The sequence below is a fragment of the Electrona antarctica genome (genome assembly GCF_951216825.1).
Source record: "Electrona antarctica genome assembly, chromosome: 4".
Taxonomy (NCBI): domain Eukaryota; kingdom Metazoa; phylum Chordata; class Actinopteri; order Myctophiformes; family Myctophidae; genus Electrona; species Electrona antarctica.
In genome coordinates, this window is record NC_136809.1 from 48,077,473 (window position 1) to 48,105,098 (window position 27,626).

The 27,626-nt window shown below is 44.8% G+C and overlaps 1 protein-coding gene across 1 annotated transcript in view; it reads right to left on the reverse strand.

Moving 5' to 3' along the window:
• The window catches only part of grin2bb (glutamate receptor, ionotropic, N-methyl D-aspartate 2B-b), a gene marked incomplete at its 3' end in the record, with an annotated part of 184,499 nt that overhangs the window by 140,436 nt on the left and 16,437 nt on the right, over positions 1 to 27,626 (reverse strand). Inside the window, exon 2 of the mRNA XM_079499184.1 lies at positions 8,886 to 9,632. Within this exon, the coding sequence (XP_079355310.1) occupies positions 8,886 to 9,611 (726 nt within the window). The 5' untranslated portion in view covers positions 9,612 to 9,632. The remainder of the gene's footprint in view (positions 1 to 8,885; positions 9,633 to 27,626) is intronic.

Consider the following 27,626-nt stretch of genomic DNA (forward strand, 5'->3'; position numbering starts at 1 on the left):
CACACACACACACACACGCACACACACACAAAGCTTAACTCCCAACAATAGATCTGAGAGACCTCATTAGTCTCTGGAGCCGGAGTTGAGTTGTGGGTCGGGTCCAACAACACCGCTGTCCCATTATGCCAACACCAACACATGGCACGGTGTGAATTAATGGCTAAATTGGAGTGTGTGAATTGTTTGGTGCATAATGGACCTAACCTGCGCTGCATCCGTTTCTGGTTCACCCATTTATTATAACGGGGTGAGGGAAGGAAGATGAAGCCAGGGGCACCAGCTGGAAGGAATCCTATGCATATACAATCAACCAAAACAATGACTCTCTATTTCACCATGCCCCTCGTGTGCACTGACGCCAGCAAGCATGTGGAATAATATTAGCTTAATCTATTCTGGACGGGAACCCCTTTTGGTGTTTTAACTAAGCATTATGTTATACTTTAGCTATTGAAAAATAGCAGATCTACAAGCTCATAGCGCGCCACCGAGTGGCGCGCTACTAGCTTGTAGGTCTGCCATTTTTGAAAAGTCGTGAAAAATGCTGCACAAATCTTTGAATATATATTCTTTCAGAGCCAAAGTTTTTAACTCAAATCTTTGCTTCTGGGGGGGGTTCCTGGAACAACACATTTTCAGATGGGGGTTGGTGGCCAATTACATATCATTTTTGGGGTCCTTGACATGAAATATTGAGCACCACAGATACAGAAACATAAGGTTTTTCAGAAAACTGTCAGGATTTTGAAGACATTTTTTAAATTTCGACATCAGGCCTAAATGGGTTAAAGATCAGCGGCTGAGAGGAAAAAGGGAAATGTACATCCAGCGCAGTTTTCAAATGGAAATGGTAATTGTTCAGTGACCAATGATATCAAGCAATCAGATGGTTGGCCCTACCCAGATGCCTGAAGACAAAGCCTGCTGGATATTTATAACAAAATGGATTAGACATAATTGTGGATTGATAGAGAATGGACCCAGCAACCTGAAGGTAATTGAGTTATTGATGCTGGAAAATTCATTCACTCAATTGTGCACGCGCCACACGCACGCGCATGTACACACACACACACACACACACACACACACACACACACACACACACACACACACACACACACACACACACACACACACACACACACACACACACACACACACACACACACACACACACACACACACACACACACACACACACACACACACACACATACAACTCCCCCTCATGGACTCTATATAGGCTTCATGTTACTTCTCTCCCACACAGCTCTCTGCCTTTGCATCGGAAGAATTCGCCAGCATTCTGTCCTTTTTTTTGTCTTAACCCGATTCATATACAGTAGGCTATACATTGTACACGAAAAATGTTTCGGCGACCACCTTTTTCCACCGGCATAAACTAAATAAAAACATAATAAAAACTGAGCTATGATGAGTAAAACTATGACTAAATATGTTGACAATTTCGTCAACAAATAAAAACTAGACTAAAATGTTAGGGAGGGACTAGTGGAGAAGTGATCTAGTAGAACTAAAAGACAAGTCATTTTATGTTTTCAGGTAATACGGCGCCATCAAGGCCTGCCAAAATATATATTTTTGTCAACCAAATCCAAGTTAACAGAATTGGGCAGATTACCATGCTTTCACATCCGGTTTCCTCACTCGCAGACCTCCATTGTAAGAAACGGTAATATGTCGTGCGCGATCGGATGAAAAAATCACAAATCAGATCCGAACATCGGATGGATGATGACCACCACGGACAGTGCTGAGATAACAGCCAAAGAAGATCCTACTTTTAATGGGACCCTATGGGATGCGCGCGCACGTCTCCTGGTGTTGGGGGGGACTAAGGCAATTAACCTATAGCAACCGGGTCAGTGTCAAAAGTAGATTTTCAGCGAGACAGTTTCATATCGATAAAGTACTACGGAGAATTCCGTCAAAAGCAGACAACAGTTGGATTTTAATTGACGGAATATTACGTCAAAGGCAGCCAAATTGTTAAATGGGGATTTAGTCGACTAAGATCTTATGATATTTAGTCGACTAAAACTAGACTAACACTGAAACATTTCAGATGACTAAATGTGACTAAAACTAAATTACATTTCATTCAAAACTACATCAAAAATTGCTGTCAAAAACATCACTTTTGGTGTGCAACTTATCAGGAAAAGCCTCTGCAATACTGGACACCGTGTGATCAACACCTCACCCTGCATATCCACCTTTCCACCCAGTTTGTTTTCCGTCTCATTCTCTCAACTTCACCCGTTTTCCTCGCCAACGACAATCCGCCCCTCCCCCCTTCCTTCCGTGGCTGAGGGTATTGTGAATCTGAAGAACCCCGTTCTTTTTTTTCTTTCCGGGCCCAGAAATTAACACGCCTCCTCTCTCAAGCTGACTTTATATATAGAAGACAAGTAAATGTATAAGCAAGTGGTTGCCACGGCAACCGTATCCGCCACACCGAGATCTGCGCGCGTTTGATCACCCATGCGTGTGTGTGTGTGTGTGTGTGTGTGTGTGTGTGTGTGTGTGTGTGTGTGTGTGTGTGTGTGTGTGTGTGTGTGTGTGTGTGTGTGTGTGTGTGTGTGTCAGTGAGTAAGCATCAGAGGGAAGAGATAAAGACACAAGCAGAGCCTGGCAAGTGGAAAATCACTTCTAAGAAAAACCCTTCAATGGAAAGCATCAACATCATACACTGTACAGTGTAAAAAAGACATCTTCGCTGGTGTCTCGTTCCTCCTCCTCCTCCTCCTCTCTGCGGCAGCATTTTAACCCATTTAGGCCCGACGTCGAAATTTAAAAAAAAATCTTCTAAATCATGACAATTTTCTGAAAGATTTGAGGCACATTTTAACGATTTTTCAAAAATAGCAGACCTACAAGTTCATAGCGCGGCACTCGGTGCCGCGCTATGAGCTTGTAGATCTGCTATTTTTCAATAGCTAAATTATAACATAATGTATGTAACCACCAAAAGGGGTTCCCGCTCGAAATGGGTTAAAACATCTGTTTCACCTCTGCCTCAGCGCGGCGTCTCCTGCAACATGTCCCTCTCTCGGTTGGTGCCCTGGCTGTCTTTCTGTCGCGCAGGTTTCAAACGTGGTAATTACACGTTGAGATCCGTGACAGCCACACACACACGCTGTCAGTGCTGCGAAAAGTACTCATGTACTTTTTTGCAGTATCCATACTGCAATGTAGAAAAATACTCTCTCTGTTACAAGTAAAAGTCCGGAATTCAGAATGTGCTTGAGTGAAATGACAAAAGTATTGGCATGAAAATGTACTGTAAAGTGCTAGTACTCTACTCATTATGCACAATGTTCCATTTCAAGGTTTTCAAATGTATTCCAATCTTTTGAATATCCCCAATCTGCAAACTCCCAATGTGTCGCATCGCGACGCATTGTGAGCTTGTAGATCGGCTATTTTCAAATGGCCGAAATGTATATAGGAATAATATTGCAATAATAATCCAAATCTATATAACTACAGTTTTCCAATAAATGTAGTGTATGGAGTAAAAGTACAATATTTGGATACGAGATGTAGTAGAGTTTGAGTAGATGTAAAAAATGAACCGTGTGAAGTGAGAGGCGCTCTATCATCGTACATCATCATGACGTAACATGTCGATTTTCTCAGACACATATGACGTAAATTCTTCATTTATTGTCAATGGGAATTTAACAAAAATACCAATTTTCTCAGACACATATGACATGATGGGCAGTATTATGCGTGTCTTAAGTACCAGGTCTTATTACTTAACTTAAGACCTGGAGGCGTGATCAATGCCATGTGGCTATTCTGAGTGGCCAAACAGCATTGACCACACCTCCAGGTCTTAAGTTAAGTAATAAGACCTGGTACTTAAGACACGCATAATACTGCCCAAACTCTCCATTCATTGTCAATGGCATTAAATGTTTGTGCTTAAGTACAGTACTTATAAATAAATAAATAAATGTACTTAAGTTACTTTCCACCACTGCACACGCTGTGTTATTTCATAGCCATCCCCCCCCCCCATCCCCCATGCACAGACGCCTTTAATCCTTTGTTCTTTCTACCTCTACAATATCACTCCCTTCTTTTCCCCCTCTCCTTTCCTATCCTTCTCCCCCTCTCCTTTCCTATCCTTCTCCCCCTCTCCTTTCCTATCCTTCTCCCCCTCTCCTTTCCTATCCTTATCCCCCCTCTCCTTTCCTTCTCCCCTCTCCTTTCCTATCCTTCTCCCCCTCTCCTTTCCTATCCTTATCCCCCCTCTCCTTTCCTTCTCCCCTCTCCTTTCATATCCTTCTCCCCCTCTCCTTTCCTATCCTTCTCCCCTCTCCTTTCCTATCCTTCTCCCCTCTCCTTTCCTATCCTTCTCCCCCTCTCCTTTCCTATCCTTCCCCCTCTCCTTTCCTATCCTTCTCCCCCTCTCCTTTCCTATCCTTCTCCCCCTCTCCTTTCCTATCCTTCTCCCCCTCTCCTTTCCTATCCTTCTCCCCCTCTCCTTTCCTATCCTTATCCCCCCTCTCCTTTCCTTCTCCCCTCTCCTTTCCTATCCTTCTCCCCCTCTCCTTTCCTATCCTTCTCCCCTCTCCTTTCCTATCCTTCTCCCCTCTCCTTTCCTATCCTTCTCCCCCCTCTCCTTTCCTATCCTTCTCCCCTCTCCTTTCCTATCCTTCTCCCCTCTCCTTTCCTATCCTTCTCCCCTCTCCTTTCCTATCCTTCTCCCCCCTCTCCTTTCCTATCCTTCTCCCCCTCTCCTTTCCTATCCTTCTCCCCTCTCCTTTCCTATCCTTCTCCCCTCTCCTTTCCTATCCTTCTCCCCCTCTCCTTTCCTATCCTTCTCCCCCTCTCCTTTCCTATCCTTCTCCCCCTCTCCTTTCCTATCCTTCTCCCCCTCTCCTTTCCTATCCTTCACCCCCCTCTCCTTTCCTATCCTTCTCCCCCTCTCCTTTCCTATCCTTCTCCCCCTCTCCTTTCCTATCCTTCTCCCCCCTCTCCTTTCCTATCCTTCACCCCCTCTCCTTTCCTATCCTTCTCCCCCTCTCCTTTCCTATCCTTCTCCCCCTCTCCTTTCCTATCCTTCTCCCCCTCTCCTTTCCTATCCTTCACCCCCTCTCCTTTCCTATCCTTCACCCCCTCTCCTTTCCTATCCTTCACCCCCTCTCCTTTCCTATCCTTCTCCCCCTCTCCTTTCCTATCCTTCCGCCTCTCCTATACATCGCCCCCATTTCCTTTCCTAACATTATCCCCCTCGCCTTTCCTTTGCCCCCATCTCCTACTATCCTTCTCCCCACTCTCCGTTCCTATCCTTCTCCCCCTCTCCTTTCCTATCCTTCCCCCTCTCCTTTCCTATCCTTCGCCCCCTCTCCTTTCCTATCCTTCTCCTTTCCTATCTTTCTTCCCCCCCTCTCCTTTCCTAGTATTGCTCTCTATCACTTTCATACAGTCTCTTGCCCTTTTGTATAGATCCTATTCAATAGGACCTATTGCATTAACACCGTGGCCGCGCGACATCATGCCGCACAATCTTATTTGAATTATCCTGAAACATACATTTTGTAGCCGTGATCATCAACGCTTTAGTTATGGGCCGTGCATAAAGCTTGTTTTGACCAAAACGCAATCTGGGAAAAGAATCCGAGATAAGTGAATTAAAAAAAAAGGATGGAGGCAGACTTTTTCACTTCCGTTTTTTTTCCGGTGTTATCGATCGGCCAGTAAACGAGAGCTATTCATGCGGTGGTGAAGAGCGCGATCTATCATAAACCAATCTATAATAAACATCATCGGTGCATTTACCGTTGGATTAGACTTAGACGTAAATCTACTTCAATGGCAGAGAATGCATTACAAACCTTGCCCTTGTCTCTTCTAAAGTGAACCCTGGTGAGCGAGTTACATTGACTTGGAAGAAGAGGGAGGCATTCAGGTTTTATGAGTGATTGTGAACCATTTCCGACCTTTGCAAACAGCCGTATAGGCCTTTAGGAGAGATGGCTTTGCTGAGGGGGCATTGATTCAGTTCCCCTTCATTTGGGACATTCATGTGGTTCTTCCTTAATTCAAGTTGAGAGACAGGCAAAAATATCCAACTGAAAAAAAAGGCCTATAGCACTGGTACCAGACTACTATACTCAGCATCACATTTTGGAACATTTATTTTCAAATCTTATAATGCAACGAGACAGTCAAGTAAAACTCTTCAATTTTGTGGGCCCCAAGTTCCTAAGGGGCTTCTACACAAAAGCACCACCGAGAGCACCCTGACTGGATGCATCACTGTATGGGGACCACACTGCCCTCAACCACCAAGGGCTGCCATGCACAGACATTTTGTGAGGGCAGGTGGCCTAATGTACCCCCCCCCCCCCCCCCCCCCCCCCCCCCCAAAAAAAAGGGGAAGGCACACACACAACAAAGACACCTATATTTTTGCAATTGCTCTTGTATATATTTTTACTAGTACTTTTGTTTTAGCTTCTCTTTCTAATTTGTTACTTTATTGCTGCTATTTTCTCATGTTACTGCAATGTTGAGCCCCGATAATTGTCCTCTTGACTCCTCTATACGTGTATGTGACAACAGTAAAGAATCTTGAACGTTGCATTTACACATCAGCGACCGCTGTAGTGAATCCAATACAACCTCTGTATTTCTCCAACAGCTACAGTATGAGCTGAATCAAAAAAGATAATATGCCCGAGCCTCAATATGGATTCCCGGAGTGTTCAGTAATTGACTCACTCACTGGTATAAGCCTATTAAGAAAACATTATTCTAGTGCACTGTTTGAATAAATCGTTCCATTACTACATCACCGATTCTCCATGTGTATCCTAGATTAGATCTCTTATAACCACATTTTGATAAATCCTACAGAACCTTTCTTTTGACTTGTCAAGCATTCCATGGTTTCACACTGTGATTCATTCCTCTTAGAGTCAACTCACTGTCAACAACTTCAATGTGAGGTTGGATACACAGGGGAATTCAATTCACCATGCACTTCTTAAACCCTAGTAGTAAATCACCTGTGTTATTTGGACCTATTTTTCTCCATGTACACCACATCTCATTGTGAGCTATTTGTGGCTAATGTTCCCCCCAAAATATGGATGCTGAACACAGACTGCTGGCAGCCCTGGTCAATGAAGTATGTATTGTATAGGCCAGGGGTTCTCAACGTTTTTGGCCGGGGACCCCCGGAAATGCTTTGGCAATGTCTCGGGACCCCCGCCCCGCCCCCTCCCCCCAATATAAATTGACTGCTACAATAACCTTAATAATAGAGACAATACACCATAAATAAATACTGAAACCAGATATAATCATTATGGAAGGTGTATGCATGTGTACTATGAAAACTCTTCATTTCCATTTTCCAGCCATTCAGTTCCAACCCTTTTTTTTTTAAATAATTTGGGGACCCCCCAAAATAATTTGGCGACCCCCCCGAGGGGTCGCGACCCACGGGTTGAGAACCCCTGGTATAGGCTAACCCAGGGGTGCCCAAAAGGCAGATCGTGATCTACCAGTACTGTAGATCGCAAAGGTTGTGCTTTGATTGATTGATTGATTGAAAATTGTATTAACAGTTTGCAGAATTACAGTACATTTCAAGCACAAACTCAATACAAAGGCTGTTAACTGTGAGTGGACGACCCAATTAAGCATTACACTTGTTTACAACAGGGTCCACCATGTTCAATTCATCAATTCATCAAAGTGCAGGTAGACCACATGATGCCCCTACAAATATAACATTTAAATATAAAAAGGCATCTGCCATATGAATTAAGGCGACTTTACTTGATTGATTGACATAAAAAAGGGCCTGTCAGCTCAAACCCACAATGCAATGTCTTCTTTGTTTTCAAGAGTCTTGCGCACAAATGTCAGTAGCATTACAAAGTTATGTACCAAATGTACCATTCTATTATATGTAACATCAGCGCCACACAAAAACTGGATTTATTCTGGGGCAGTGGTTCTCAAACTGGTTCTCAAACTTTTTTATGGTGCACAAATTTGGTCAACACACAATGTGTTAACTCAGAGTTAACACATTGACTGAAAGGATTCTGGTGTAGAGCGAGTGCTGTACGCAGTTGTCCATATAGTAATGCATTAACAACATGTGGTGTTTTTCCACCGGCTCCTACAGGCTCGTGAAAGCAGTTTTTATCCGGTCATATGATCGATGTTTCACGTCGATCTTTTCCGGGGTGTCACCCCCGAAACCAATGGGGACCCATAGGTTAGCGAAAAGTGCCATCCAGCGTATAAAAAAAAGAAAAAACGAATTGTGGAACTGGTGTTTGGCAGCCAATGAGACCTGTAAGGGTCCATTTGGAAGCCCCTCAAGGAAGTCTGAGTGTCCCCTAGACCAGGGGTTCTCAACGTTTTTGGCCGGGGACCCCCGGAAATGCTTCGGCAATGTCTCGGGACCCCCGCCCCGCCCCCTCCCGACCCCCAATATAAATTGACTGCTACAATAACCTTAAACCATTTTGGGCGGGAACCCCTTTTGATGTTTTAAGCATTGTTATAATTTAGCTATTGAAAAATAGCAGATCTACAAGCTCATAGCGCGCCACCGAGTGGCGCGCTATGAACTTGTAGGTCTGCTATTTTTGAATATTCGTGAAAATAAAATTTAAAAAAGAAAATCTTTTTTTTTTTTTTTTTTTTTTTTTGAAAATATTTTGGGGACCCCACAAAATAATTTGGCGACCCCCCGAGGGGTCGCGACCCACGGGTTGAGAACCCCTGCCCTAGACCCCACTTTGCTGCTCCATGTGCATTGCATAGTCCTTCTCCAAAAACAACAACAAACAAAACAAACAAACAAAAGCCCTTACCTTTGCTGCCATGACCATGGAGGAGCCTCCCCGGATGCCCAGGATGGGGATGTGCGTCTGGGCCGAGATGAAGTCCAGGATCTGGGCGATGGCCTCCTGGTCCGTGTCGTCGCCAAACACCACGCCCTGCAGCGAGTGCCGCGTCATCTGCCCACAGATCCTGTTGATGATGCTCTTGGGGTCCGTCTCGTTCATGGTGACCACCTCCACCTTGGGAGGGTAGGGGATGTGCAGGAAGTCCTCCTTCTCCAGCCCCACGCCCAGCGATACCTCACTGGAGTTGCCCACCAGGATGACCGCGATGCTGAGCGAGTTGACCAGCTTGGGGTTGACCGCCGGGGAGACGGGGGGCAGACCCGCCGCGGGGTAGTGAGGGGGCAGGAGGGCACCGCCCCCCCTCTGGCCGCCACCGCCGCCCCCTCCCCCTCCCCTCTGGCCTCCCTGCGTCCCCTGGGCACCTCCGGGCCCACCTCCTCCTCCGCCGGGCCCGCCCCCCGTCCGGCGGCACTCGCCGGCCGGGAGGAGGAGCAAGGAGAGGAAGAGGAGAGACAGGGACAAGGACAGGGAGACGGAGGGCAGAGCCAGTCGGGGATGAGGATGATGGTGGGACGCGTGGTGGTCCGGAGCGGCAGGGGGAGGAGGAGGGAAGGAGGAGGAGGAGCCGGGGGAGAGGAAGAGATAGTCCTGAAGACGGGAAGGAGAGAGGCGGAGGCTGACGAGCATCATGGAGGAGTGTAAATGCAATCCCTGGAGGAACAGACAGAGAGAGAGAGAGAGAGAGAGAGAGAGAGAGAGATTCGGGCGTTAAATATATGACACACACAGAACATGAATACCTGAAACATCACACTCGTGTGAAGTAAGGGGCGCCTGGTAATGTTTGTTTAAACTGCTGCCAACAAGCATTAAAAGTCCATAGACTTGGCTGCCATATGACGTAATTTCCAAAAGCTAGATGTTGGGAGGGTCTTGATACATGATTGTGTTTAGGAAGTGATGCAGCTGAGCCTTTAGACCAGTGGTTCTCAATGCCCCCCTAACTCTGAGAGTATACTAATGGAAGTGGAAGAGTATACACATCATTGGAACCAAATGGAACCTCAGAGTTACAGACCTGTGAAGGTCAAGGAACCCTGGGCGGGGGGCGGGCGGGGGTCCCTCCCTGAACCCCACTTTGAGCACCATTGCTATAAACTAAAATGTAAAGTGAATGACCCACATACCCAGGATATCAGCGCGCACGCACGCACGCACGCACGCACGCACGCACGCACACACACCGCAAATTACAATTCATTTTACAGGGAAACAAATATAACAGGGTTGACAGTTCATGGGCACCTAAGGATACACATGGCACCTCCTCCTCCACACAGACAAACTGCCTATAACAGCCGGAACAGAGCAGTATTTGGCAAGTTGTTTGGCTTTGCTCTTTGTCATGCCAGCTATTGTTAGGCCACTCGTGGGTCAGTTTATGTACAGTACATGGCCCAGGCTTCTGAATATCAGTATGGTGAATCTACATCGATACCCAAGGTTTGTTATGATTCCAAGTAATGGTTGGTACTTAGAATGTTTATCGTGAAATGCCTGGTCCATGTACAAATCAAAGACACAGCCCACCTCCAGAATCAGGACCTCCTTGAAAAACATCATCAGGTGTATTTGGGATGTTAGCAAAGACATCGCATGCACAACTAAACCAATCTGGTAACACTCTTACATGTTTAGTTTATACATTGCTGCACTGGATGGCACATATTTTGGAACTGCATCAGACACTAGGTCAACAATACGGTTGTGGTGAGAAATATACACATTTTTGTATGCACTTGACAGATTGTGCTTGTCTTGGTTGGTAATACTTGCAGTCTCGCTTTGATGGTGAATTTTAAAACATCCTCCCCAATAACAGCATTTTCGTACATCGAATGTGAAACAGAGTGATCAGCTGAATCAACACAGGCCAACTTTCCCTGCAGTCGAAGTCCACGCCAATGTTGTTTGGCTTCAGTCCGTTTTGTACTAAGCTGAACCCTTGTAGCTGTTTATTCCTGTAGTCTAGTGTCCCCTGCCTGCCTGCATGGTGGGTGAGAGTAGCCTCCACTACCAAGCTGGAGTCTGTAATGAATCCATCAGAGATGGGCACATTTTCGTTGTTTTTTCCCCCCATTTTAGCAGGACTCCTGTCCGAAGGCAGAGGTCGTTGAGTACTGGCCAATCACACCAGACCCCAAAGCCCTTGGCTTGTGAGTCCAGTTTCCCAGAGTCTCTCCTCCTAAAGCCCAGGAAGTTATTCTGGTCTGCAGCAGCCAGTCCAGTACGAGGCTAGGAGCGATGCTCTGGCCATTTCTCTGATGGTGCCACCATCATTATTGAGCATGTGTGGCTTAGCCTTGTTGCAGCATAAATCGTCCACTCAACATTTGGGACCCCCAGCCCCCTTTCGCCATATGGAAGGAAGAGTATGTATTGTGTGGACACACACACACACACACACACACACACACACACACACACACACACACACACACACACACACACACACACACACACACACACACACACACACACACACACACACACACACACACACACACACACTCTTCCTTTTGGGTTCATTTGGTTCCATTTGTACACGCAGCACGCTGAGGCTTCGTACACACCTTTCGGACACACAGATCTGTCCGACCGACCACTGATTACATTTTTATGATTTGATGCCTCCATGTCCCACAATGCTTTGCGCGATTTGGGCGGTGCTACGACACGCGGAAATAGATGCACATATGTTCAGTGTAGTTTTCTTGACTGCAGCAGCAGCTAGCGATAGTTTGTCGAGGCCGTTTTTCACACTCAAGGTTCACTTAGAAGGTCCGGATCAAGGACCAAGGACCACATATTTGCATTTTGATTTTGGTCCGTTTGGTGTTCACACTGGACTGTAAAGCGTACCAAATATGTAAACAAATGACACGTGGACACGTTAAGCGAACCAAATAGTGAAAAGAAAGAAAAGAGGTCATTTTACGAGGGAAAAATAACATGAGGGGGTGCGGGAAATCACTGTCTACATTTTTTGGGCGCAACCTTCAGTCACACAGAGAGAAGAGAACAGCAACATGAATCATGATTGCAGCAACAACTTGAAATTGCATTAATTCTTAATAATTTTATTAGCCAAATAAGACAACAGATGAACAGAGGAACAGGTGTTTGAACAATAATGTGCTTGCTGCGGCTGCATACAATTCACCGGAGACGTATAGCCTACAACAAAGTATCCCCGAATCCCGATAAAAAGGACTTTTCTTCCATGTGTGCACCTCCGCTGCAGTTGACCTATATCACGTCTTTTGCTATAGTGATGTAATTAATTAATCATTTAGGACCACCTGTGTAGCTTATTTAACATTTGCTCCATTGGCTCTTTATGCGTGCGGCCGTGCGCTAGAGCGAGACAGGATGATTTTAAATATTTCTCTGTCTGCGTCTCTCCCATAGAGCTATAAAATATATCGGGTCTCTCCCCCCACATGTGCGCGCGTCATAACTTTTCGTGGTGGCGGCGGCGCATGCTTAAAATAAACAGATCTACAAGCTTACATCGTGTACCATACCGTAAGTACCATTCGTGTCGATAACTTGTACATCTGTTATATTTGCGCATGTGAACCTCGTACGCTGCCATTACATTTCTACTCTAGGCTACTCATAGACATATATGCGTCTAGGCCTACTATTAAAATCAATAGTGATCCCCGTAAAAAATACATGCTTTTAGAACTAATTATTAATGCAGCCTCACAACTGCCGAGGCCCGACGGCTATTTTGGCTATCGTCCTGTATTTCTGGACTCACTCACTGGAGACAGCCGTGCGCAACTTGGACTCTCCAAGTTACGCACGGACGTAGCCAAAAGAAGACATACAAACAAGCGATATAATAGTCTGTGTCACGTAACTCAGAAGACTACAGCCTAAACCCCACCCAGTGCTGTCAAGAACGGAAGTTCTCTCCTATTAGTTGGCGGTTAAAAACCACCCTTCTGTCCGATCTGAAGTCCCACCCTGTTCGTTGGCTGTTTTGACTACAAGGTGTCCGATGTGTTTGTTGTGCCCTCCGCCCCCACATCGGACAGGTTTGTCCGATCAAACGACGTGACTCCCATTGAAAATGAATTGGAGCAGCAATCAAATAGCAATCAGGCATCGCACACGGACCAAACATTTGTTCTTTAGGTGTGTACGCAGCCTTAGGCCTCATTCACACGTACCAAACACCAATCAAGCAATGTTTGGTCGTTTTTTTGTTTTTTTGGGCCACCACAATGCTTTTCCAATGGGAGTCACATGGTTTGATCAAACATTTGTGTTTGATCGCTGATTATTGATTGCTCCCCCCTCATCAAACAAAAATGTTTGGTCAAACCATGTGACTCCCATTGAAAATGAATTGGAGCAGCAATCAAAAAGCAATCAGGCATCACACACGGACCAAACATTTGTTGTGTAGGTGTGAACTAGGCCTTAGAGTTAAAGGGATACTAGGCAAGTCTGACTGTGTGTGTGTGTGTGTGTGTATAACAAACACTCCCTCTCTCTAAGGCCTAGTTCACACCTACACAACAAATGTTTGGTCCGTGTGTGATGCCTGATTGCTTTTTGATTGCTGCTCCAATTAATTTTCAATGGGAGTCACATGGTTTGACCAAACATTTTTGTTTGATGAGGGGGGAGCAATCATTAATCAGCGATCAAACACAAATGTTTGATCAAACCATGTGACTCCCATTGGAAAAGCATTGTGGTGGCCCAAAAAAACAAAAAAACGACCAAACATTGCTTGATTGGTGTTTGGTACGTGTGAATGAGGCCTAAGGCCTCATTCACACGTACACAACAAATGTTTGGTCCGTGTGTGATGTCTGATTGCAATTTGATTGCTGCTCCAATTCATTTTCAATGGGAGTCACATGGTTTGACCAAACATTTTTGTTTGATGAGGGGGGAGCAATCAGCAATCAGCGATCAAACACAAATGTTTGATCAAACCATGTGACTCCCATTGGAAAAGCATTGTGATGGCCCAAAAAAACAAAAAAACGAACAAACATTGCTTGATTGGTGTTTGGTACGTGTGAATGAGGCCTGACAGGCATCCAACAGGTAGCTGTCTTTGATACCTTAATTGATTAGAGAGATCACTAACGAGCACAGAACAAGTTTATATGGCCCAATCAATGGACTCAGTGCAGTCCACTTAAACAGAGGAAATGTCAACATAAACAGTGGAACAAACCCCAAATACAGCCAGATATGCGTCTTTCTGCAAGGAAACACACCAGCACAACAATATAGTGGCTGAGGGAGTTAAATGAGGGCTAAAATATATATATTAAAAAATCACACCCGTGTGAACTGAGTGGTGTAAGGTCTTATATAGACTGATCAGCTGTGGTCTGACGTAATGTCTGACGTAATGAAATCACACCCGTGTGAACTGGGTGACCATAGCAACCATGCTCATTTTTTGGTACGAACAGACAGACAGACAAACTAACAAAGCCAGTTGTAGGAGTGGTTTACACCACTCAAAAATATATATACATATACATATAATATAATATAATATATATACAGTGTAGGCTAGTTTCCCTTTAAATTAACACTTGAGAATTTTACAGTGCCCTTTGAGAGAGGATCCTAAACGGTTTCATAAAGCATCCAGTGACAAACGGCAGATCCATTATTTCGTGCTGTGACTACCTTAGGGACCCTTGCACACTTCAAAGGCCAGTGTGTGTGTGTGTGTGTGTGTGTGTCTGTGTGTGTGTGTGTGTGTGTGTGTGTGTGTGTGTGTGTGTGTGTGTGTGTGTGTGTGTGTGTGTGTGTGTGTGTGTGTGTGTCTGTTCAGTGAGTGAAGACAGCAGCGGATGCGTTTCGACATATTGACGGGCTCAGAGCTTCATGGACTCGCTGCCAGGCTAAGTGACCATTAGACAATCACACCAGTGACCAATTCTGACTGATGGTCTTGTCCATTCTCTTCCTCTCTCTCTCTCTCTCTCTCTCTCTCTCTCTCTCTCTCTCTCTCCTAACTCACTCTCAGTACACTTCTTTCTTTTCCATCCCTCACCCGCCCCCCACCCCCCCCCCCCCCCCCAGCCCCTCCCACACGCCCTCGCTGCTCTTTGATGTCAGCTGCAGACCTATTATTTACTATTATTGCTGTTATTTACTGTTCGTCTATTAACAGCCATGCACGGAGCAATAGGAGGATAGATGGGAAAGGCGAGAAGGAGGGAAAGAGAGAAAGAGGAGCTGGGAGCCAGTGGGAGGAGGAGGAGGAGGAGGACGACGCGCGTGTGCAGGGGAGGTGGGAGGGTTGGGGGGGTGCATGTCAGGCGAGGAGAAACACGATTAGTCATTGCATGATGTGAAAATTGTGGTTTCTGACTTCTAAATAATGCATAGTGTTTACTGTTTAGTGAGTAGCCTGGGAGGCGTACCATTTTTGGGGTTTCTGATCCGGTCGGGAGCGGATGGTACAGTTAACTTTACGTCATGCTGTTAGTCACTGGTTTGTAGTCATCGGGCCGGAAACCACCAACCAGTATTACCCAAAATGATTCTCTGCATCATAGTTTTAGGGCCTGCCCAATAAAACCTTTGATGCGGCGCAGTTTAGCTTATAGGAATAGTTTGTTTGGTATATAAAACTTCTATAACGACTGGCGAGACTAAACTAGTAGTTACAGTATACTCGATTCAGCGGGAACCCCCTTTGGTGTTAGCATTATGTTATGCTTTAGCTATTGAAAAATAGCAGATCTACAAGCTCATAGCGCGCCACCGAGTGGCGCGCTACGAGCTTGTAGGTCTGCTATTTTTGAAAAATCGAAGAACCACTGACATAGAAACATAGCTTTTTCAGAAAACTGTCAGGATGTAGAAGACATTTTTAGAATCTGATCTCAGGTCAAAATGGGTTAAATGGGGGAACCAAAAGCGCAGACGAAAAACCCGAACCCTTCAACTGGAACCACAACAAAACAACACTCATAGTGTGATCCCATGTGTATTCTATACAGGATGGAGAACAGGATGGGAGGGGGGATGATCTCCTGCTAAAACGGTCCATCCAAAAGGTCTAATTATCAGAGGGTTTTTTGTCAGCCCTAATTGCAGGTGCACAATACATACTAACTGTGAATGAGCTGAATTCTCTGTGAGGAGGCCATGGTGTGGGGAGAGACTGAAGAGGAAGCATGTGGGAGGAAGCCATGAAGGCAGGTAAATGAGAAGAGGAGAGGAATGAGAAGAGAAGAGAAGAGAAGAGAAGAGAAGAGAAGAGAAGAGAAGAGACTAGAAAAAGTGCCCTTCTGTGCACAGGGCACAGGTCTCCACCAGGAGGATAGTAGTACTGTGTGTGATGTTTGGCAAAATGTTTAGTAGTAATATAAGTAATATAATCATGTTTTGTGTGTGTGTGTGTGTGTGTGTGTGTGTGTGTGTGTGTGTGTGATGCGGCTTGGCCTGTTGTAGCGCCACCATGAGGCCGTTCTGGACCTTCTGGGGCAGAGGTTCATCGTTGGCATCCAGGGAGTGTGTGTGCAAAATTTGACATCGACCGGGTTAACGGTGCCGGAGATTAGCTGTTCACAGACGGACGGACGGACGGACACACACACACACACACACACGGACACACGGACGGACGGACGGAGTGCAAAACATACTCTCTCCCCATGCCTTGGGCCTGGTGGAGACAAAGAGAAGAGAAGAGAAGAGAAGAGAAGAGAAGAGAAGAGAAGAGAAGAGAAGAGAAGAGAAGAGAAGAGAAGAGAAGAGAAGAGAAGAGAAGAGAAGAGAAGAGAAGAGAAGAGAAGAGAAGAGAAGAGAAGAGAAGAGAAGAGAAGAGAAGAAGAGAAGAGAAGAGAGTTTCTGTTTTACAGCAGCAATTGGTTTCCATGGCAACAATTCCAATATGCCTCCACACTGTGCCCTGATGGACAGAGAAATACGCACGCACGCACACACGCACAAACGCAACGCACTCACGCACAAGTTCACACAATACTCATGCAATGCAAACTGTCCACTTTTATCATAGCTAGATTATTGGGCTAACTTTCACTGATATACAGTAAATATAACACTTGCTAAAGAAAAAAAAGCACAGCACCATCATGCCTTTCTCTTGGGTTTGCACCATTCATACACAATTATACACGGTTCCAATCCCGGGCACCTGTGCATCACACATGCACACGTTCTGACAAAGTGTAAACAGCACTGACATTTGGGGATTAGCACTCCTATGCCAAATGTCTTCATATCGTCACTAATTAACCCATTTTGGGCGGGAACCCCTTTTGGTGTTTCAAGCATTCTGTTATACTTTAGCTATTGAAAAATAGCAGATCTACAAGCTCATAGCGCGCCACCGAGTGGCGCGCTATGAACTTGTAGGTCTGCTATTTTTGAGTGGTGCAACTCCAAGGAACAGCAATGTCTGTGTCCGTGTGACACCTACAGTATGTGACTCGTGTTAACCTATGTTTGTGTGTGACTCATGTGTGACTCATGAGTACCAGTAGGGGCGCTGTCGTGCCAGAAACAGAGAGAGAGAAATAGTGCTGCACTGTTGCCTGCTAATGAGAGCGAGAGCGAGAGAGGGGGGGGGGGGAGTTGCACCACTCAGTTCACACGGGGGTGATTTTTTTAAATCGTTAAAATGTGCCTCAAATCTTTCCGAAAATTGTCATGATTTAGAAAACTTTTTTTTTAAATTTCGACGTCAGGCCTGAATGGGTTAACATCTAAATGGAGGCAGGGTGTCCGAGGGTATTCACAGCGGACAGATATTTTCACGACACAATAGAAAGAGAAGAATAAACAGCGAAGCGTTGCATCAACGAACAACCAATCTAAACTGACATTTGCACCGATATGCTCTTGTATATGTCCATCATGGTACTTGGCACAGCGATTATACTCCCATTACACAATGTGGAGAAAATGGCTGTTTTGTATCGCAGCTAGACTGAACACCCACACTGTTCAATGGCTTGTACCTGCTCATTTAGATATGAATACTGATATGTACCAGTGTGTGTGACGCAGGCCTATCTCACAGCATTTCCCCGCCCCCTTTTTACGCCCCCCCTTTTAGAGCTAGTGGTGTTATTTCTTTTCTGGTCCATAGGCTTCCATGTTAAAAGAGGTATTTTCACAAGCCACAAACTACCGTTTTGTAAAGGTAAGGTTTATTCTACTTATTTGAGTTGTTTATACCATTGTGTTTTCTTCATATTATTATCGGTCTTTGACATTTTAACATTAGGAAATGTACTTAGATTCTCCAGAGAAAAAAAGTGTAAATGCCTAATGTTAAATGACACCACTATCTACCGCAGGGGTGGGCAACTGGCGGTCCGGGGGCCACATGCGGCCCCCACCATCACTTATTGTGGCCCTCAGGTTAATGTTGGTTTCAGCTGTTACAATTCCACAACATGCAAACATGACCCGCTTTAATTACTTCAGTCTAAATTAGTAGCTCATTGCTCAACACAAGTATAATTGAAGGCATTTGAAATGACATAAAAATATAAATTTTCAGGATTCCAATTCAAAAATAGCAAAAAAATGATTCAAGATTTCAATTCGAATATAGCAAAAATAGCCGATCTACAAGCTCAAAACGCGTCGCAGCGCGACGCGTTTTGAGCTTGTAGATCGGCTATTTTTGCTACGACAGTAATATATGGCTCTAGGGAGTAGGTGTGGAAATATAGTGGCTCTCTCCATCGTCAAAGTTGCCCACCCCTGATCTACCGGAAGTGGGCGTGGAAAGCGGGCTGTGAGATAGGCCTATTGTGAGCTTGTAGATCGGCTATTTGCGTGTGCACAAGACCTTCTCTCAAGGCTCCCATGCAACACCTGCGTGCAACGCCCACACGCAACAAAGTATAAATGAAGGATAATCCTCTCCCCATAAGCACACAGATCTGCTCTCAGGCAGAACGCACCCAGCTCCAAAATGTCCATTTTACAGGAAATGAAGAAAACCTTATATTTGCAATACTGACTCATCAAAGTTAGTATTGTGACTTTATATATTGTCAATGACTTGCATGAGAGGGGGGGGGGGGGGGGGGGGGGGGGGGAGTTAGAGGGTCCATGCAATGGAGTTAAGAGGTTTTGTCAGAAGCACTTTTTAATACTTTAACTATATTTTTTAACCAACACACAGATGTAGGGTGTTCAATAGTGTTGATTTATGGGGGGGGGGGATTAAAAACCTCAAAAATGGAGTTAGGTGGTTTCCCCCTAATTCCGCTCATTCACAATGAAGACGATGCCAAGCGCCCAGCGTTGAAGCGATGTGCCCTACTGGTCAGAGCTGAGAATGCAGGCGCCCTCTATCCTTTACAACTATGATGGACGATGCAAGCCTCACGTGCTGGGTGAAACATTTCCATCACTGGCATGTACAGCATACTGTAGGACTGTAGGTCAAGCACAGTTTGAGTTCCCACATTTATACAAACACACTTGAGTCCCCCCTGACGTGTTGGTCATGTGTTTGTGATGTGTTGCACAGCATGCTTCCCCTCTATGAAAAGAGGCGCGTGCGTGCGTGCATGCATGTGTGCGTGCGTGCACGCACGCGCGTGCGTGCGTGCGTGCCTCACTGACAAAAGAGCGAGAGAGACATGACAGAGCTAAGCAATACAAACATATAGACGCACACATGCACGCACGCTGGCACGCACGCACACATAAAGCGGGCCCTGAGGTAAAAAGGCTCATGTCAATAAGACGGCTTGCCTGCTAGTGTCATCATCACACTTACCATTTACAAAGAGCATTGATCCAGGAACTCTCAAACAACACAAACTACAGTACCATTATAGTTACTCTAGACTCACAAATCAATCTCTAAATGCTTCCGAGTGCTGTGATAGTCTGGCAACGTGTGACTAGGGCAGGGATGTCCAAAGTGCGGCCCGTGGGCCAAATGCGGCCCGGGGACAGATTTTATACGGCCCTCTGCTTCATGCCACAACTATAGGGCTGAGCGATATGACTACAAATCTGCATCATGATCATTTCAAACCTTTTCCTCGATTACAATTAAGGAACGGGTTTTCATGGTTAACACCTTGGAGGCCCAAGGTCATGGTCAAGTGCCCAAGCCGGAGATTGATAAATAGGACGGAGATTAATGATAACAAAACCGTTCGCATCGCTCTAGAGCCTTGGAGCGCTTGTTGCCCGATCCGATGACGTGTCAAAAAGTGACACGTCATCGAAAATGTCCCCTGCCTGTTTAGCTGACAAAAACGAAAATCTTAAAACGATCATAACTCCCGATCTAAATCATCCCGTCTAATTCTGAAAAAAGATCCTGTGTTAGACGGCCTTCCGCGGTCCAGTCGCTAGTCGCGGTAGATTTATTATTACCTCCCGTTGTTGTCGATCGACTCTAGAGTGGTGTGGCTATTGTTAGCTGCTACACAGACATACACACCAGCTTCCGGTGTGCCGGTAAAAGTGGTCCGTGCGCTATAAATGATGGGAACATGGATGAAATGGATTAAATAGTTAGTGTTAAAAAGGGTGTTCTAAAAGCTCACGGCGGTTCACAATACAGCAATTTATGAACGGGATTATGTGATTATTAAGACTTATTAAGACTAAGGCCCTATTTTCGTCAGTGCTAAAACCCTTATGCCTAAACTTCTTCGCCTTATTTTAATATATTTTTTAAAATTGTTCAACTAGGCGATCTACATCAACACGCTGTGAGCTTGTAGATCGGCATTTTGAACTATTCAAAAATGTTTTTCAAGTTAGTAAAAAAACCTGTGTGTGCTCAGCGGCGCAACTATACATTTATTGTTACTGTACTCTACTGTATTGTAGTGTACTGTGCGGGGGTCCCCGGAACATCCAGACGAGAAATGACAGAGTTACCATGTCGGGGTCCCTGGGGGGGTCCGTGTGGGGGTCCCCGGGGGTACCCGGAGGTACCCGGAACATCCAGAGCCCCAGGAACGGCCCAGGGCTCGTACTGTAGTGTACTCTGTGCCACTTTACTCTGTGCTGTACTCTACTGGCCACTTTAGATGTTGCAGCTTTCCGTGCTCTGACATACATACGGATATACGGACATACATACGGATATACGGACATACATACGGATATACGGACATACATACGGAAGGAGGCACCGCTCAAAAAGACAAAGAAGTTTAGGGATAAGGTGTTTAGCACTTATGGAATAGGGCCCTTAGTTTATTACAAAAACATCAACAATTTTTGATATATGGAAAAAATATGGTCAAAAAACACCCTGCTTCTCAATTATTTGGCTATATAAGTCGGTAACTGGTTCTAAATATCAGTTTCAATACATTTTTGGTTATTGTCCATCCCTAATCCACAGTATGACTTGATCAACTCAGCCCTGGCGGTGTCCTACAGTAATGAACGTGAGCGGTGAGAAAGGGGCTATTGTGCAAATCTTGGTAAATGCATGCTTGTCCTAAATACTGTGGGGGGATTACAGTGGAGATGCTGATGATCTACAAATAGGCCTATGCAGCATTGTGAGACATTAAAATAGAAAGATCTGGTATATTTAACCACTTAAACCAAGGATCAAAGAATCAAGAACGGTTTATATGTCAATCACTCATATGGTATATACTGTATGTACTGTAAGTGTTGGTGACACTTGGTTATTTTAACTTCAACACACACACAGTGAGTTTAACGCTGTTCCCGCATAACTTCCGGGTATGATGATGTCACACGCATACCCTAGGGATAGCGTGTATCAGCTAGCCTGGCTAATAAGCCAGACTCAAATCACACTGTCGTGTGGTATTTGAGTCTGGAGATGCTGTGTATGGATCTTGTTTCCCGGGGGGGCGGGTTCAAACATTTTCTCTTTGACGCAATTGGTCAGAGCTACTGTCAGTCAAAGGTCTCAAGCATTGAACGTCACTGTACCAAAGCCCGCCCATATTGCATACCGTGTCCCGATTGGCCACACCAGTTCTCTGGTGTAGGAAATGGGCGTACAATTGAGCCTCTCCAGACCGTAATCCGCCGACAGGCAATTTTTGTTTTGCCAACGGCTGATTCGGTCTGGCTTATTAGCCAGGCTATGTATCAGCAGCATTAGAGGAGGGTAATGGTCTCAAAAGAAGAGACGATATAGTGTCATTCGTGCACCTGAACAAACAGCAGAAATTCACAATTCGAAGCTTTTTGTTTTTCTGCCGTTTTTTTTTGTCCATTTTAGTGGTCTTTACAGTGAAGAGAGGAAACCATGACAGGTCCTAATAGGAGCCACTAAGGGCCCTCTACAGTGAAGAGTCTTTTCACTTTGCTATTGTCATAGAGGGGCCGCAGAATGATGGGGAAATCATTAGGTCACTGAAGAGGGTCTGGGGTGTTAGATGAAGTGCAATTCAGGTTGTCCGAGTCTCCTCCAAGCTAAGTAAGACACAGATCCAGAGTGTCGTATTGAGGCTGCCTGTATAGCTCTCCAAAGAACATCCTATAACACATTATTCTCTTGATCATAGGAAATAAACTGACTAAGAGACGGGGTAATAAGCACACAATTGCTATAGCGTACACGTGTGCGCGTACACACACACACACACACACACACACACACACACACACACATGCACGCACACACGCACACAAAGGGCTGAAGGAACAAGAAAGGAAGTGGAAAAAAAGCGGGGGCCGAGGATTCAAGGAAGGATTCCTTTATCCCCCGGGGTCTTCATTACCTCATTGAAGCCATTTATTCCACAGAGGTCATATCTCCTGTTCTGAACTTAATTTAGCAGCAAAATGACGCGTCCCTTTCCTCAGAATGGCGGGGCCCCTGGGGGCCCCAGTGGGATCAAACCACCACGGAACTATAGCTACGCTGACTGCTTACAAAGACAGCACCCTGTCATATCTTCACAAGTGTATAGACGTGCAAGCAGTGTGCCATGTCTTGGTAATAGTGTACAATGTGTCACAAAATGCAATGCTTTACCAGTGGCTCCCATCTAGTTGATGTATTTCTGTAGTCCCTATGTGGTAAAGCAAGGACAATTTCCATTGAAAATAATGTCGAAGTACCAGTGGTTTGCAATCCAGACTAATGCAAGTGACTATTTAGTATTTCACCATCTTGCAATCTCTAAGGCTCTGACAGATCATCATGGCAAGTGAGGCCACTTGTTCACAAAAGTAGGAGAATTTTTTGAAGCGACAAAGCATCTGTATCTTTATATGCGGCTAGTTTGGCATCATATTGAATGAGGTACAGTACATAGTTTTGCCATTTAAAGCACTGACATCACAGGCTACTACTGTATGTGCAATGGAAGACAGGCCTACTGTTTGGATGTTTTTCTGTTTCACAGAAAAACCTTTCAGGATTTGTGCAGACCTATTTCATAAAAAAACAGACGAGAATGTAGAAGGGTCAAACAAATACAAATACATACATACTGTGCATACATACACACTGCAATACAAGTTTGATTGATTGCTGGGATAAAGATATGTGTTTTGGTGGTCTGTCCCCCGCGTGTCAATGCTCAAAAATAGAACCGAGCTCTGAAAGACATATCAAACAGGTTTTTTTTTACGCATCCACTTGACACCTCCAGTTTGACTACAGCCGTTACCAAAAATGGTTTGTTTCTTGACGCGTGTATCTGATGTTCTCTGTCTGTCAGAGCCTTTCGGCTTCCTGCCAAGATGTTTGGAGGTTCTCCAAACCACTGCCAGGCAGCACCTGTAGCCCACAGCGTGGCATATCTACAGTAGTCATTCAGTGGGGTTAGATGTCACATTTCACTGCTAAGACATTTGCTAGGCCTATAGTAGCCTGGCTAATAAGCCAGACTCAAAGCCATACTCACACTGTCGTGTGGTATTTGAGTCTGGAGATGCTGTGTATGGATCTTGTTTACCGGGGGGCGGGTTCAAACATTTTCTCTTTGACGCAATTGGTCAGAGCTACTGTCAGTCAAAAGTCTCAAGCATTGAACGTCACTGTACCAAAGCCCGCCCATATTGCATACCGTGTCCCGATTGGCCACACCAGTTCTCTGGTGTAGGAAATGGGCGTACAATTGAGCCTCTCCAGACCGTAATCCGCTGGCAGGCTATTTTTTTTTGCCAACTGCTGATTCGGTCTGGCTTATTAGCCAGGCTAGGCCTATAGGGCCCATGACCCACCTCTGTGCAACGCCATTTGACAGCGTTGGTTGGCTCAGTGTAGAAGACAGAGTCAAGCAACTGAAAATGGGACTAGCATTCAAGATTGTAAATGCAGCTCTACCCTCCATGCCCTCAGTGCCCATTTACTTGACTAATTACCTCAAAAAGGTGAGCAACTCCCACAGCCATAATGCTAGAGGGAGCATAAATAATGATCTGGTGCCACCCATTTTCAGAACAAATATGGGTAAATTCACCTTTCACAGGACTGCCACTCTAGTGTGGAATGCCCTGCCCCCCTTCCCTCAAAACAAGCAGACCACTGGTTTCCTTTAAAAAGGGTCTGACAATTCACCTGTCACTGTCATCAGGTCAAAGGGAGGTGATTGCCCCACCTCTTTACACCCTCCCTTTTATCAATGTATTTCTATTCCAACCTGTACATGTAGATTTCATGTGTTTGAGAAATCTTAATTGATTGTTGTCACTGTCGTAATTGTGAATGAATGCATAGGACCCGAATGGAAACAAGACCATCTTCGGTGCTGTCCTTTTGGACCAATGCTGTGCTTGACTGTACCCTGTACTGTTTGCATTTTATCGTCTAATAAAATTACCAATCAATCAATCAAACAAACCGGCAGAAACTAAATTAATGCCCTTCATCATACAAGAGTGTCGCACAAAAGTTCTGAAAAGCAGACCTACAAGAGGATATGCGAGTATTTTCTCTAATTTAAACTGTTTTTTAAAATAATAATAATAACGGTTTTGGACATACAAGGTCTTCACCAGGCAGCTCAAGAATGAGACAGGCCCTCAGGGAACCAAAGAGCTTGTTAACGTTTCCCTCTATCCCTATCGTAGCCCCTCCTTTACATTTTGTCTCACAAACGCGGACACGCACGACACGCGCACGCACCCCCCTGAGGAGGAGGACCCAGTGACTCAAGACTCTAAGCATCAAGCCTCCGTGCAGAGAATTGAGTGTTGGTCTGGAAATCATTGACCAAGTCCCCACTGACCACCTTCTGCATTACCATCACAACATTATGCCTTCAGATATACAGTATTTGCAGGCATGTGCAAACCGTGTGTCGGCAAATTTGGTTTTGGTGTCATGTGTGAACGTGCACCGAATTCTGAGTGGCGGAAATCTTGTTTTGGCATTCATGCCATGCTTCATGGGACCTACAATCGTAGGCAAAGTCTTTGCTGAAAGCGAGTATGAAGTTAAGTTAGTTGCTGCGAGAGTGAGGTGTAGCCAACACCAACTCGGGATTCCTGGATCGCTGCCCTCCACAATTTCCTATCCAACACCAGGTTCTTGACAGCCAAGCTGTCGCGTCGCAGCACGTCTACATAGGTGGTATGAAGCGAACACTGTGCTGGCAGGCAGCATCATGATATTACTCGCATAAGAATGCCTGCGAAGGCCTGGGCCGTGGCTCAGCGGTCCAGGCACCTTGGCTGGTAATCCAGTCTGGCAGACTGGCAGTGTGCTGCGGGTTCGACTCCCGATCCCAACGGCCTTCACTGCATGTCACCCCCCCATCTCTCTCCCCATTTCATGTCCCTCCAAAAAAAATAAAAAAATAATAAAAATAATAATTCCTGCGAAGAATGAGAACGTTACGTATACCGCAAACTGTACAGGAAAATCGGGCAGTGGTGGAAAAAGTACTATTATTTTACTTTAAAAAGTATCAATAGTGCACTATAGAAATACTTAATGTTACAAGTATGTCCGGAATTCAAAATGTACTTTTCCAATGTATACAAATCTTTTGAAAATAGTAGATCTACTATGTGGTGGTGGTTCTTAAAGTGGGATCCGGCTAGGGCTGTCACGATTACACATTTAACCCATTTTGACCTGAGATCAGATTCTAAAAATGTCTTCTACATCCTGACAGTTTTTTGAAAAAGCTATGTTTCTATGTCAGTCGTTCTTCGATTTTTCAAAAGTAGCAGACCTACAAGCTCGTAGCGCGCCACTCGGTGGCGCGCTATGAGCTATTTTGAGCTATTTTGAGCTATTTTGAGCTATTTTGAGCTATTTTGAGCTATTTTTCAATAGCTAAAGCATAACATAATGCTAACACCAAAAGGGGTTCCCGCCCAAAATGGGTTGCATTGGAAAATGGAACATTATGAACAGAAATTACAATTCCATTTGACTTTTAGGCTTCGTAATAAAAAAAAAGTGCACAGGGTAGATATCACAAATAACTGAAATATACCAGGAAATTACTGGCATTTTCAGAAATGTTATACTTAGCGTAAATAGCTGATCTACAAGCTTACACGTTACAATGCGTCACAAAGTGACTTGTAAACTTGTAGATATGCTATTTCAGCTTTTTACACGAATAACATTTTCCAACATGGACACTTGTAGAACCTTGTAGAACCGCTTCTTATTTATTTTTGGCACAAAATAATTTCAGATGGGTTGTCTGCAGCAATTTAGCAACAAGCTAGGGGTCATTGACATGAAAAGGTTTGAGAACCAGTCATGTGAAAAGCTATATAGCCCGGAGTTCCTCATCTAATCCAAAACAGCAATTATATCTAAAGACCCACAGAAGTATATGTGTCCTTTTTACATGTAAAAAAAAAATGGTTACGATCACTGACCACTCATAATGAAAAAGAAGACAGGTTTTTGTTAACCCATTTTGACCTGAGATCAGATTCTAAAAATGTCTTCTACATCCTGACAGTTTTCTGAAAAAGCTATGTTTCTATGTCAGTGGTTCTTCGATTTAAAAAAAATAGCAGACCTACAAGCTCGTAGCGCGCCACTCGGTGGCGCGCTATGAGCTGTAGATCTGCTATTTTTCAATAGCTAAAGCATAACATAATGCTAACACCAAAAGGGGTTCCCGCCAAAAATGGGTTAACAAAGCGGTTTGTGTCATATTTCATTTAATAACTTCAATAATATTCCACAGTGAATTCGACTTTCATGCCAGTGATCTTTTTTTTTTTTTTATGAGACCAGAGTCTCATTTTGAAACAAAGCACCTCATGCATTTGATGCTGTCATATTTTATGTTCCCCATTTTGCAGGCAAAAATATCCCAGCAAATGATATCAAGTATAAGCCTACACACTCCCCTCCACTTACTGTGACATGAGCCTAAATGTCATGAATCAGCACTGATGCACGGTTTCACAGACAAACATGGCTCGTCTCCGCCTTCACCCCCAAGATGACAGCTCTGCATTGCTTCTGACTCAGTGATCTCTGTTGCTTTATGCGAAAAGAGACACTATGCTGGAGTCAATAGCAGTCACTGTAATTGAGGGGCGCTAGAGCCCCTCCAATGCATGGCTTTTGAAGATTACATCATATGGCAGCCAAGTCTATGTTTTTTTGAGTGGTGCAAACCACTCCAACAACTGGCTTTGTTAGTACCCGTGTGTGTGTGTTTGTGTACCTGTCCCTCAAAAGAATGAGCATGGTTACTA